Source organism: Gallinula chloropus (genome assembly GCF_964237585.1).
Source record: "Gallinula chloropus genome assembly, chromosome: 28".
Lineage (NCBI taxonomy): Eukaryota > Metazoa > Chordata > Aves > Gruiformes > Rallidae > Gallinula > Gallinula chloropus.
Window position 1 is genome coordinate 2674502 of NC_140113.1, and position 14214 is coordinate 2688715.

Genomic DNA, 14214 nt, shown 5'->3' on the forward strand with positions numbered 1-14214 from the left:
GCCCTGGGCTCTTGCAGGGGGGGACAGAAGTGCAGCTACTCAAGTACCTGCAGTTGGTGGACATGGGACCCTCCGTGGAGCTGAGCACCAAGCAAAGGCAGCCCCGTGTCAGAGCTGGGGAGCAGGGAGAGGATGAGGGGGGGGAAGAAAGAATGAGTCAAAGCACTGGAGAAATACTGAGGAGGAGGCATCAAGGGAACCTCAGCTCCAAGAAACCTCCCTGCACGCTTCACTCGTTGCCTTAATAATTAGAAATTAAAAAAATGAGGCTTTGGGTAGGTGGGAACAGGCTGGAAGCAGGTGCCAGGGTGCCCTGCCAGCCCCAGGCAGGCAGCCAAACCCTGCAGCAGCCCCAGCCCCGAGCGTCCTTGGGTCACAAAGGGCCCCGGGAGCACAAGACATCCTCTGACCACAGCTCCACACCCCAGTGAGCCCAGCACAGATTTATTAACCCACAGGATGTTTCTCCAGCTCTCTGACTGGGATGAACTGGCTGCTCCAACCGGCCCCACGGGGAACGTCCCGTCCCACTGGTCCCTGAGGCCTCTGGCTGCCAAGCAGAGACACGGTGGCTGCTGGGTGCCAGCAAGACCCAAAGTGGGGCTTTCTCACCCCAAAGAGCCACAGCTTGAGGCTAGGGGAGGTTTGGGTGGCTGACTGCAAACAGAGCAGCTTTAAGCTGGGACGGGCACCGTGCCACGAGGTTTTGGCCCAGGGTAGGGGAGCACGTGGGGATTGGTGTCGCTGGCTGATCCGGGGGGGGTTCTGGGGCAGTTTTGTTTCTGGAATCTCCCCCAGAAATGCCCAGTTGTGGCTCGGGACAGGAATTAGTGTGAGACTTGTTGGGCTCCCTGTGAGTGCCCAGCAGACCCAGCACAGCCAGTGCCCACAGCCTGAGGTGAGGGGTGGGGTGGGGGGGGGAGGGTGGTCTGGTCACCTTTGTGCCCCTCCTAGACAAACAAAAAGGGGGATAGGTGAGCAGCCTCACCCCCCTGTCCCCAGTCTGGAGCTGGGGGGTGCTGCCATGCCCAGCTCTGCTAGTGCTGCTGTTGTTTACCCGATGGCAGCATCCCCGTGGGACCCCCAGCCGGCACCCGCCACCCCAGGGACCCCTTGCTGCCAGGGCTCCAGCACTGCCCCAGGCTCAGTCACATCCCATCGTGACACACGTGGGTGACACCAGCCCGAGGATAATGAGAGAGAGATGGGTGGGAGCACGTGGCAGTGGCCAGCTCATGCCTCCTCCTGCCCTCGGCACGCCGGAAACGCCCCCGCGCTCTGGCCGGGTGGGTCAGGGCTCATTAAAGCCTCTCGGGGTTTCCCCCAGCTCTCAGGACCTGTCTGGGCTTTAAGTTTCCTTCTGCTCACCCTGTTTTTCCACCTGGTTTGATGTGACTGCAGGTGAAAAGGCGGCTCCCCCAGCCCCCTCCCTGAGATGCTCATCCGTGCCCAGCTGCCAACGGCAGTGCTGTTGGGGGGGGGGATGCTCTGGGCTCCCCCCTTCTCCCCAGGGTCCACAGGGAGAGATGCAGCTCCCAGGGGAATCCTAAAGGACCCACCAGCAATAAGCCCCCCCACCCCCACCCCTCACCATCATGGGTGCTGCGAAGCAAGGAGGAGGAGGAAGAGGATGGCAGCTCTTGGTACCTGCTGCCCTGAGGTGTGTGTGGGGGGGGATGCTGTGCCACGCTCCCCCCCGGGTCCCCGTACCTGCACCGATCCTGCCGACAGCCCCAGGCAGCCACCCAGCTCCTGCCACCGCCACAAGTGGGACTGCTGCCACCCGTCCTGCCCACGCAGGGAGCGTGGGGACAGCCCACGCCACACCTCCAGCCCTGGCCTCCTCAGGGACCTGCCCATCCTGGCTGCCCGCCTCTCCCTGCCTGCTGCCAGGGAGCCCTGGCTGGGCACCCCCTGGGCTTCTCTCCCCCCCTCTCCTTGGCTGGCAGCTGGGCACGGCTCAAGCCCTGCCCTGATTTATCACTTGGTTCAAAACAACCCGGAGCTGCAGCTGTGGGAGCCATTCCCGTGGGATCTGCTGGAGAATGGGCATGTGGAGTCACAGTCCCTTCCCAGCCGACAGGTCCTGAGCAGGAGCTGGGGGAGCAGCCAGATCTGGGCAGCAGGATGCTGGGCTGCACTGAGGCTGAACTGGTTTCACTGGGGAGTGCTCAGTACGCCCTCCCTCTCCCCCCCACAGACCCCCAGGTCTGGCAGCAGCTGGCTGGGACTTGGGCCCTGCATTAAACACTGATGAAGGTGTGATGAGTGGGGGCTGGCTGAGGAAGAGGAGGCTGAAGGCCTCCAAGCAGCCCCGGGGTGACAGTGCCAGGGATGCCACCCCAACTGGGGACAGGGGCCGCCTTGCTAGTGACAGCAGCTAACAAGACAGAGCCAGCCTGGTGTCTCCCAGCTCCCCCATCCCACCCCACACGCCTGCAGAGAGGCCCCATCACAGTGGTCCTTCGTGAGCCATCATTAGATTAATTGCTCGCTGCAATTAACCACAGAAACCCAGAGGCCATTAACCAAGCGCTGGCCCAACAGTCCATAAAGTATTTACTGCCTGGTCATGAATAATTTGTTTGAGGTCCATAAACAACGCCGCTGTGTTGGGTCCCCAGAGCCCTGGGTGACACTGGCCAGCACCTGGGGGTGGATTTGGGTGTATCCCCATCCCCGGGGCTGCTCCTTACCTCCTGAACAGGGAGGAGAAACTTCACCCAAGCCTTGCCCAAGGTGCTGGTGCTGCAAGAAAAGCCAAATTAATGAGTTACTGTTAATCCTCAGACAAAGTTGGTGGACGGTGGCACGTGTTGTGAAAAGGCATGGAGGCTGCCAAAAGGGGTCACAAAGGGAGAGGTGGGTCACAGTGGGCAGGACAGGAGGTTTTCAGCACATGCTGCTGGTGGGACTGGGCAGAGCCTGAAGTGGGGCTGGGGAAGGGCATCTCCATCCTCCACCGTGATGGTGTCTGGTTGGTGCTGATGGGAGCGATTGGTTTTGCATCCTGGATGAGGATGGACATTAACCCAACCCCTCTCTTCAGACAGCAGAGCTGCTCCCCGCCCGCTCCCTGAGCCCATCGCTTGCCTTTCGTGCCTCCTCTTCCCTGGCAGCTCCTTTGCCTCTGCCATGATCCCAGCAGCTCCTGCGGGGCTGACGCCCGGCCCTGGGGCAGCATCAGCCAGGACCTTTGGTGTTTGAGCCCTCACCTGCCACCCCCTACCCGCTGCCTCCTCCCTGCTGCTCCCTCTGCACCTGCAGCACCCGAGTCCCACAAAACCCCTGGGTCCAAGCGGCACTGGCACTGCCAGGAAGGGCCAGGAGCCACGTGGGCATGGCAGGGACAGGCCCTGGCCCCAAACCTCTGCGTACCCCGGCTTCCACAGGCATTCCCCACTCTTGCAGCAGCGGGATGGATCCGGGGGGAGGGATTTCCACATCCTGTCCCCACGCTCGCCTTGCAGGGACATATGGCGGGTGGCTTCGGGCACCTGGGAACTTGCAGAACTGGTGGAGGATGGCTGAGGTCACCCTGGCAGCCACGGCTGGTGAAGATGACATTTGCACTGATCAATCCCCCCCTCCAATTAGCTGACAATCCCTTCACCCCCAAGCAATTAAACAAGCACTGGGAGGCTGCGTGCAGCCCAGCGTGGAGCAGAGGATGCTCCTCCAGGTACCACGATGACCGTCCTGGAGTGTCCCCTCCCTGGGCACAGGAGACCCCAGTTGGACCCTGTGCAGAGAAGAGTTAAAGCTCTGAGCCTGGTTTTTACCTTGGGTTGTGGACTGAGCAGCTCCAGGTGCCCCGTTCCAACTGGCTGAGCAGCTACAAAGCCCCATTTGTTTGGAGAAAATAATACTAATTTAGAAAGCTGTCCCTGGGGGACAGAGGGCATTTCTCAGCCTGGGAGCAGCCCCACCTGCAGCCCCCCAGCCTTGAGCTGGCACCTCCCTGGGTTCCCATTAGTGCCCCAAGCTTTGGTCCTCCAGATGCCACCGTGGGGGCCGTCACGGCAGGATGGACGGGCAGTGCTGCCTTCGGGCTCAGCTGCTGCCTCCTGTGAGCCCCTGGACCAAAGCAGAGGTGGTGGAAGGAGAGAGCGATGCCCTCAGCACCCAGAAACGTCTCCCCAAACTGGTACAACCACTCAGCACCCTCACTCGCCTCCTCTGCGCCTGGGCACCCTGAGCCCACCCCGGGGGAGTGCTGGAGGGGGTGATGGGGCAGGTCACTGCTGGCAGCCTGGCCAGTTCCCCTCTGACCAGAAGGCACAGGAGGACCCTGCTCCTTGCGGTGACACCACTGTCACTCACCTTGCCCTGTTGTGGGTTTAGGGCTGGAACAAGGATCTCCAGTGTCTAGGGAGCCCCTATAATGCAGGGCACTTTGGCAGGGGGACAAAGCACCCTTGGCCCTGAACCCTGCTGCCCCAGGGGAAACTGAGGCACGGGGCAGAGCAGCCGAGGTGCCCAGGATCAGTGCTGGGTCCAGCCAAGCAAAAGGCTGCAGTGAGGAGGAGTGTGGAGGCAGCAGATCCAGAGGGGCTGCCATGAGATCCCTGTCCCTGTCCCCAGCAGGGAGAACAGGCCTCGCTGCACCAATGCCACCACACAAGAGTAATGCTGGTGCACCCAGCACCTCAAAGGGACATAAAGGTGGCTGAGAACAGAGGTGAGCCATGACTTTTATAGCACCCTAAGTAACCGCTGCCATCGCCAAGCCATCCCCAGCACGTTAAACAAAACACATTGCCAGTGAGGTCATCTAATAGCCTGTTATTTTTTTATCTGAACTTTTTACCTTCACCTCTTCCTCCGTGCTGAATCAGCTCCTTCACTTGGCACTGCAATTCCTGCCCCATTTGGAAGATTGATACGGGCTCTTCTGGGGACCCTGCTCTGGCGGTGGGAGGACGCTAAGGCAGGCACCAGCACTGCTGGGCTCCTGCCCCAGCTCCAGGACAGAGCCAAGAGGAGCCAGGACCTGCCCTGATGCTGCCCCCTGGCTCAACAAGCAGGTGAGAAGGGTTTGCATGGAGCAAGGGCATGGCTCACACCCCCCACCAAGATGCTGCAGGCATCACCTCAGCTCCCAGGCTGGATTTTGGCAGCTGTGGAGCAGCTCTGGCATCACTGCCCTTCCTCCCCAGGAGGCTGATGTGCCATTGAGAGCTGAAAAGCCAGTGACAAGCGCTGGGTGTGAGGATGTGGAGGAAACAAGAGTGGCTGCAAGGTGAAGGGATGCTCCAGGGAAGGCTGCCCAGGCACTCCTCACCTCTGGGGTAGCTCCAAGCACCCATCCTCCTCGATGGTGGCAAAGCAGACCCAGACTCAGGAGCATGCATCTAGTCAACACCCTTTTATTAAAAACAATTACAAAAAGTTACAGGTTACAATAGTTATGTACAACCCAAAAACCTCTTTACCAACCACAAACCTCTGGTTTTACAGTGTTACAGCACCCAGGGCTGGAGGTGACGGCAACCCAGGGGTCCCACACACAACTGACAGCACAGGGTGCTTTCCCACTAACATCCCACACAACAGGCAACTTCCCCCCCAAACACCTCAAAAGCCTCATTTTAGGGGCTCTCAACTGAGCTGTGGGGAAATTGAGGTGCCCTGGCCTGGCAGGACTCACATCTGGGGGAGCACACGCCGCAGCAATGCTCTGCCTTCCCTAAGGCAGGCAGGGGGGTGTCAGGCCAAGCAGTCAGCTCCCCAAGCAGGACCCCAGCACACCAGACCCCTGTTAGAAAGGTGCCAGCTTGCCCAGGGAAGGCAGCTGCTGTGGGAGAGGGGTGGTGAGCTGGGACTGCCTGGGGAGTAACAGAGCAGCCTTGAGGAAAAAACAGCTTTGAAATGTCATCTGCACAGTAGATCAGGGGGCTGCTCCTGACATGCAGACAGTGGTGCAGGTAAATGGGGGGATAAACAAGGGAGAGAGGCAGATGTGGGGAAAAAGCAGCCTGCTCTCCCTCATGAGGAAGCACTGAACTTGATCTCTCCCACAGCCTGGGCAGGAGCAGTGTCACTCTGTGCAGGCAGTGAGACAGGGAGCGAGACAGGGTGTCCCTCAGGCCACTTGACGTGGAAGCCCCTTGGCAGGGGAGGAGGGGGCTGCAGTGCAGGCTGGGCAAAGGCAGGCTGTGAGGAGAGCTGGGTGCCATGTGCACTGGGGGAGCAGCAGGGAGCTGCACTGCCCTGAATCAGGGGTAACCAACAGGCTGCCAGCCAGAGGAAAGAGAAGAGCTCAGCAACAACAGGAACCCTTCACAGCCCACACTTCTGGTGGCTTCAGCAGCACCTGGCAGACGTCAGGTGCTGGCAGCCTCTGAGGGCAGCAGTGGGGCAGGGAGACATCAGGTGCTGGAAGCCTCTGAGGCCAGCAGTGGGACAGGGAGAGCTGCCCTGGGCTGCAATGCCAGTCCCGCCTGGCAGGTGTGAGGCGGCTGCTGCTCTAACCACGGGGGTGAAACTGCTGCCTGGGCCTCAGCTGAAAGACCTCACAGGGGGTCTGCCAACCACCCCGCTGGAGGGATTGACCCTGACAACATTCCTACATTCCCCTGAGACAGAGAAATCGCTCCCTTTGGACCAAGTCCACACAACGGGGCGGCCATGGAGACGGGCTGCAGGCTGCCCGGAGCCCAGAAAAAGGCGGGAAAAGATGGCCAATGGGAGCAGTGGAAAAACGACCCTTCGGCCTATAGTGTTCTTTGTTGTTGTGGGGTCGGTACTATAAAGAGCCTGTGAGGTGCAGGGCAGGGGGCTGGAGCATCCTGAAGCAGATGGGTCACTGAGCGGTGTGTGGGAGGTGTCCGTGTGGAGATGGGACACCTCCACCTCCCAGGGAACACTTCCAGCAGCTCTCTGGGTGCTGTGCTCACCACAGCAATGGTGCCTGACTGAAAAGAGACCAGCACAGCTGCCCAGTCTGCCTGTGCTGCTGCCCCAGTCTCCCCACAGGCAGACACACGCTCTCAGCAGCTGCTTCTCCCCAGGGGGGCAGACAGAAAATACCTGGCTCTTATGCTCTAAAGCACCCCACGTGTAAACTAGTTTGAAAGAGTCATTTTTACCTATTGCTTTTGCTCCTGCCTGCACCAAGTCCCTGCTCTCAGGGACAGAGAGGCGGGGAACCCTGCAGACTGCAAGGGGCCACCCAGGTCCCTGTGAAACCCTGATCCCTACAGAGAAGCTTGCTGGAGACATGCTGGGAGCTTAGGGTCAGGGGGAAGGATACCTTAGCCTGCAAAAACACACTGCCTGCTCACACTGCCATCCTCCCAATGCAACTCCCCACCTGGAAGGCTGCAAGTTGCTGCCAGGCTCTGGGAACCCTGTTTGTTGCAGCCCCACTACTGCGCACAGGGCTCCCCGCGCTCTGGCACGGTCAGACACTTGTGTGGCTTCCCCCTCTGCAGTGACTGCAGAACCAGGATGCCAGCTCTCACTAAGGGGATTGCCCTTAATTCCCCTGACCCCGTCTCCTTCGTCCCCAAGCTGCTGCTCCCACCACATGCCCTCAGTCAGCCTCTCCCTCTCTTGCAGCTCTTTCTCCTCCACAGCAGAACTGCACCAGTATTTCCTCCCAGATGGCTCGATCCGGGGCTCTCACCACCCCTGGCCTGTCATCCACACCCCAGCTACACAATCTACTCACTTTACAGCTTCCTGCCCAACTTTATTCCATTTCTCCCATCTCCAAACACTGCACGAATCTACCAGCTTCAGAGTACTGAGTCCATTTAAGTTACAGTAGAGGGGAAAAAAATAGTCAAAAGAAAAAGATCTACCTTTAAGTGAACCAGAAAGATCCTTCTGCAAGTATCCAACCTACCTCTAAAAGCTTCTCCTAGGAATCAAGAAGTTCTCTCTGGCTGTGCTACTCAAACCCACCTTGCCATGCCTACAAGGCAATTGTTGTATCACAGAGTATCCCTCAGGTGGAGTACAGAGGAGCTGAGAGCCACTATCTGGACACAGGGACCTGTAAGCAGTGAGCTGGTGCTCTTCACATGTGCCAGCAGCAGTCCTGAAGTCCCATAGATACCTGTGAGTGCACGGGGAGCCTGGGGTAGCATGCTGCTGCATACAGTTGGACAGTGTTACTCTGAGCATTTATTGCACTGCTTCAAAGAGGTGGAGGAGGAATGGGAGAGAGGAAGCTCCAGGTCATCGTTTCACTTTAGCATCTTCTTTGATCTTCCAGACCATCAGCTCCATGCAAGCTCTGGCATCCTCACTGGAGTCGTGCCCTTCCACTGGGGACAGAGAGACAAGGGTGACAGTTACCACCTCGTCCCAGGAGGCTGCACGGAGGAGGTCCTGCCTGGTACACCCCTCACAGCCCCCTGCCACAGCAAGTGCTGGTCCATCTGTGCCACCATCAAACCACCGTGATGGGTCTACGAAGAATTTCCACTAAACACAGTTTTTGCTGGACGTCAGCCCAACACCATTCCCTTGTTTAAACTAAGAGCTGAAGTCCTGCTAGTCTGATGGCCCTCAGGCTATGGAGTAGCTGGTCAGAGAGGCCTCCCATTTCCCCAGCAGTATGTTTGCAACATGCTCAGGGGAGATGCAAAGGAACGTGTGTCATGCTTCAGACAGAAAGGTTTAATCTCAGTTTGCCAGGGAGAGACGAGGAGGGCATGACATGGCCTTCACAGAGCTACCTCTGGTCCACCTACCCCACTTCTCTGGTCCCCACTTAGCACAGAGAGGGAAGGAGCAAGTCCTGCTGGCCCTCAGGACAGAAACTCTGTATGCTGGCCCGTTTGCAGCTACTGACAATCACTACACAGGGAACAAAAGATTAGGAGCAGGAGGATGGGGCTCAGGGAGAGGAGAGGAAGGCAGGTCCAAGGGCTCCACATCCAGGTGGGCCAGGACACAAGACCCTCACTCTCAGCTTCTCCTTGGTCTCACCGTTGTCCTGGATGATGCGCTTGAGGTAGTCTGCCATCAGCGTCCGGAGAGCCCGTTTGTAAGGCAAACCCAGCCGGTGGGGAAAGACGATGGCGGTATCCACCACTGTCCCATGGATAAGCTGGAGGGAGGGAGCAGGAAAGAAAGGTGCTTAATTTCCCTCTCCCACAGGGACAGCCACACCTTAGGATTAACTGTGCAATCTTCCGGTCAGCCTCTCCTCAGGCTCTGTGTCAGCCAGCTCCAACCCAGCCAGTCTTGCAAGAGGCTCCAGCTGAATCAAGGATGACTGTCCCTTGAAGGGTGCATGCACAGAGGCTTCCTGATGCTCTGCCAGCCAACACACCTGTCCTGAGAGCCCTGCCAAACCACATGTTCAAAGCAGCAGAAACTCAGGGCTGGTTCAGTTCACGTAACTCAAACGACAGGACAGGTCAGTCCTTAATACCCTGGCCTGGAGAAGCTGGCGTTCCTCTGAGGGCATCTTTCACAATGAAGAGTGAAGCTGTGGAACTGACCCCACAAAGCCTGTAAGAGCCTTTCAACAGCTTGCTAAGGTGCAGACAGGAGGAGGAAGGATGTGCAAGCTGAAGCTGTGCCTAACCCACTGTACATCACACTGCTTCTACGGAAAAGGCCTAACAATTCAAGGCACAAACCAACCCAAATGCCTCCACTGCATCCACAGTGAGTCAACAGGAAGCTTTTAACCAGCACTGACTGAGCAAGGATGAAGCTGGGCAAGGAGATCTTGTACTTGTGGGTGGGTGGGAGGGAGGCCCTGGCTCATCCAGTGTCTGTGCACAGAGGGTAGGCAAGAGGTTTGCTGTCCCCTGGGTATGAAGTGTCCTGCTGGAGGACCTGAGGATGCTGAACCTGCCACCTACCCAGCACCAGGGGTGCATGGAGGACCAAAAGGCCACACCTGACAGGGTCCATAAACACCACAGGGGAAAGCTGCCTTTTTGAAAACTCTAAATTCTTACTCTCAAGCTGAGACATGATTAATCCTCTGTTGCCAAGAACGTGTGTTCAGCGAGAGCTGAAGGAACACCCCCTGAGCAGAGCAGTAAAAGGCAAGGTCAAAGAGATAAACCTGACTGCCTGACCAAAAGACAACTGTGCCAGTCCCGACACTGGGTGATTCAGAGAGCACCCTGATAATCCAGTCTCCTCATCTGCCTCCACTCTTCCCAGGCACCAGCTAATGTTGCGTGACAACCCATAACTTCATCCCTGAGAGTTTCACAGCCCAGCTCTGTAAATGCCTGAGAGCAGCTGCAGTTCAACAGGAACAACCTGCTACGCTCTTCAGAGTATAAAACTGCCAACATTATGGATAAGCTTCCCTAGACTGCAGTCAAGCTTGGCACCTGCCCAGGGCCAATGATAATTAGTTATGTAGATCAGGAAGACTGAGGAAACAGGGTGATGCAGCTTTAAATAAAAATGGAAATGCTATCACCATTTGGAGCTTGCCATGGCCATTAGAGAGATGTCAGCTTTATCACCACAGCCTTCAGACATGCTGAACCTGACGTGCCACTGCCTGTCACCTGTTGCTGTACTGCTCTTGGGTTCATTCTTCTGGCAGCATCTGTGATGCCGAGAGAAAATCAGGCCTCTAAGAGGCCAACACAGTCATCTTGTGCTGATAAAACTGTACATAATTTTTGATGATGATGATGACCTCTCTGAGAGGCTGGGATAAAGGGTGCCATGGAGAGGGGTAGGTAAAGCTCTTTGCAGGCATTAAAACCTCCTGCTTCCCAACCACTGCCATGAGTTGGCAGCCACAGCTGCTTCATCAAAGTGGCTGCATGATAAAGAACGGCTGGAGGAAGTTTTGGCTTGTGAGAACAGGCTGAGGACTCAGCTCGAGTTCCCTAGGATTTATTTTGGGAGTGCAAGGGGAGAGGAGTACAACACACCCTCAAGGACAGCAGAGACAGTCCTGAGACGCACAGGCTGGACTGACAGGGGCCCAGCAGGAAACAAGGTGGATGAAAGGTCAGAAGAGCTTGATCAAAGTCACCAGGCAGAGCACCTCAGAGACAAACAGATGTGTTAACATCAGGAGAGACATCCTGTGAGCTCTCTCCAGTGGCAGAGGCTCCTGTCCTGTTCCTAAAACAGCTGCTGTGGACATCCAGAAGGCACAAGAGAGATCTCTACTGTGTCCTCCTGGTTCCTGGAAAGAAACACTTCCTAAATTTAAAGGAGATGTATAATACACACCAGAGTGGGAAAGCACCAGAGAGATGTAAATGCAAGGCATGCAAATTACCTTTAGTGCAAATAAGTCACTTTCCAAGCTGTGCCCTATCAATATGGTATCTGCACTGAACATGTTGAGTAGGACAGCCTGGACATCCCGCAAGGTGATACTTGTGTTCTCCAGATCTTCTTCTGTCACGCCTGAGAATCTGCAGAGCAAGAGCAGAAAGGAGAGCTTCCTTCACTGAAGGAACACCTCAAGGCCCCAAATGTCTCAGCCCTTAGGAAACATCACTCTGTGGAGCTTCAACAAGTGCTGCCAGCCATTCCCACCGCATTGATGATTCCTCTGACCCATGGAAAACCATCCTTACCTGGTGTTATAGTCCACCACCTTGGTGTCTGGTTTGACAAAGGTGTCATAGACCACTTTCAGGTCAGAGTTGATCACAGTTACTCTTGTCAGCTCCAGTCCTTGCTTGGTGTAGCACTGCAAGCAACACAGCAGATATGAAGACAGGCACATGCTGACCACAGCCCTTCAGCCAGGTGCTACACTCGTCGTGCAGCAAGGCCAGCCAGCAAACGCTGCTCAGTACCAGCCAGCTTGCTCCAGCTTTTCAAGGGCACACACAGTCCCCAGATGAAATACACAGTGCAAAAAGGAATTTATAAGAGCTAATTTAAATCTACAGGAGCAATATGACTTTAGAGTCCACAGCAGAATGGAAAGAATCATAGAATTATAGAATGGCCTGGGCTGGAAGGGACCCCAAGCATCACAGAGCTCCAACCCCCCCTGCTACAGGCAGGGCCACCAACCTCCAGGCCTGGAGCTACACAAGGTTGCCCAGGGCCCCAGCCAACCTAGCCTTGAACACCCTCAAGGACAGGGCAGCCACCCCCTCTCTGGGCAGCCTGTTCCAGCCCCTCAACACTCTCTCTGGAAAGAGCTTCCCCCTGAGATCTAATTTAACCTCCCCTCCTTCAGGTTTAATCCATCCCCCTTTTCCTGCCATTATCTCCCCTTTGAACAAGCTGATTCCCCTCCTGTTCCTCTGCTCCCTCCAGGGACTGGGAGGCTGCAATGAGGTCCCCCCACAGCCTTCTCTTCTCCAGGCTGAACCAGCCCAGCTCCCTCAGCCTCTCTCCATAGGGGAGCTGCTCCAGCCCTCTGATCATCTTTGTGGCTCCTCTGAACTCTCTCCAAAGTCCCACATCTTTCTTGTATTGCAGCTCCCAGCTCTGGCCACAGGACTCCAGCTGGGGCCTCACGAGGGCAGAGCAGAGAGGGAGAGGGCAGAGTAGAGAGGGAAAGAAGATAAGGAAACAGAGCCTTCCCCTAGAAGCTTGGTTTTGCTTGTGCATTACCCCTGGTGTCAGGGACCCACCATTTCACAGTCCAGCGCGTAGATTCCAGGGTACCCATCAGTCGTAGGCAACTTCTCAAAAGTCTTCACGAAGCCATCCAGGCTCTCCTTCCGCCCATCGTGGACGTGTTGCTGAAAGGAAAAAGGGTAAAGAAAAGGAGGAATTATCAACAGTAGGAACAAGAATCCAGGAGGTTTCTTTCAATGGTACCTCTCACTTAAATAAAGACTTTTAAAATCATTTCTAAGGGTTAATGAGGACCAATACCAGTAAGCCTTGGAAGTTCACCACCACAGCAAACACAGCCACGTGTAACCCCGATTCCAAAGCCAGGTCAGGGCTAGTGGCATCATACTGGTGCCAGTAACTAGTGGCTCACATAGCACAGCCAGGGACATGTGGCTTTTGACTGTTCATTCAATGTAGGGTTACTCAGAAAGGGTTGCACTGAGGTTTTACACTAACCCAGCTCCAGCTGCTGGCTCCTGGTTTAGCTCTTGGCCAAGACATGCCAAGGTTGGAAAATCATAGAATCCCAGCTTGGTCTGGCTTGGAAGGGACCCCAAGCATCACAGAGCTCCAACCCCCTGACACAGGCAGGGACACCAACCTCCAGGCCTGGAGCTACACAAGGTGGCCCAGGGCCCCATCCAACCTGGCCTTGAACACCTCCAGGGATGGGGCATCCACCACCTTGCCTGTTCCAGCCCCTCACCACTCTCTCTGGAAAGAACTTCCCCCTAAGATCTAATTTAAACCTCCCCTCCTTCAGCTTTAATCCACCCCCCTTGTCCTGCCATTATCTCCCCTTTGAACAAGCTGATTCCCCTCCTGTTCCTCTGCTCCCTCCAGAGACTGGGAGGCTGCAATGAGGTCCCCCCACAGCCTTCTCTTCTCCAGGCTGAACCAGCCCAGCTCCCTCAGCCTCTCTCCATAGGGGAGCTGCTCCAGCCCTCTGATTATCTCCATGGCTCCTCTGACCCCTCTCCAACAGTCCCACATCTTTCCTGTATTGCAGAGCCCAGCTCTGGACACAGGACTCCAGCTGGGGACTCTAAACCCTGCCATCCCTGTTCAGCATTAGCATTGGGTGTGTCAAAGCCCATGAGGAACCGGTGCCATGAAGTACCCCAAAATGTCACTGCCTGCATACAAATAAGTCCACTATATTCCAAAACCAGACAGTTTGCAGACAAGCAGGAGCTACTGCCTACCAGCACTTGAGGCAATAAATAGAGAGTACTTCCAACCACTCATTAGCCCCAGCTCAAGCTCTAGGGTTAACAGCATCCAGTGCAAAGAGCTCCCCATGCTAGCAGGAAAACTCAGGGGGTGATTTCACAAGTGGCTTAAGCCAATGCAAGACTAAGCTGCTGTTGTAACAGGCACTCCCACTCTCCTCCCCAGCCACAGATCCCACCCTGCCTGCTCAGCCTGAAAGCTTTCTTTGCTGGGGAGGTTTTAAATTGATCCAGTTACCCACACCACTGCACCAGGGGGGAAGCAGGAACATGGAATGGAGAGCAAAGCAGAGGTTGCAGCAGCCCCAGCGCCCACCAACATGGTTTTAGGGCCCAGCCAGAGCTGACATGCTCTCCCCGTTATTTCCCCAGTGGGGTTTTTTGTTCTAAGTTTTGGCTATCCCTCTCTCTCAGTGTATCTGTGCTGCACAGTGACAGCAGC

General features: G+C 56.3%; 1 protein-coding gene across 2 annotated transcripts in view; it reads right to left on the minus strand.

Annotated features, from left to right (window-relative positions):
• Positions 1-6629: 6629 nt before the first annotated feature.
• The window catches only part of REXO1 (RNA exonuclease 1 homolog), a gene marked incomplete at its 3' end in the record, with an annotated part of 47520 nt that continues 39935 nt past the window's right edge, over positions 6630-14214 (minus strand). The window contains exons 12-16 of one of the 2 annotated variants that reach the window (XM_084276183.1): positions 12552-12662; positions 11535-11650; positions 11231-11369; positions 8944-9064; positions 6630-8276 (exon numbers count right to left, since the gene is read on the minus strand). In XM_084276183.1, the coding sequence (XP_084132309.1) occupies positions 8188-8276; positions 8944-9064; positions 11231-11369; positions 11535-11650; positions 12552-12662 (576 nt within the window). Of the gene's footprint in view, positions 8277-8851; positions 9065-11230; positions 11370-11534; positions 11651-12551; positions 12663-14214 lie in introns of those variants that run through there. The other variant, XM_084276182.1, reaches the window with a different exon arrangement.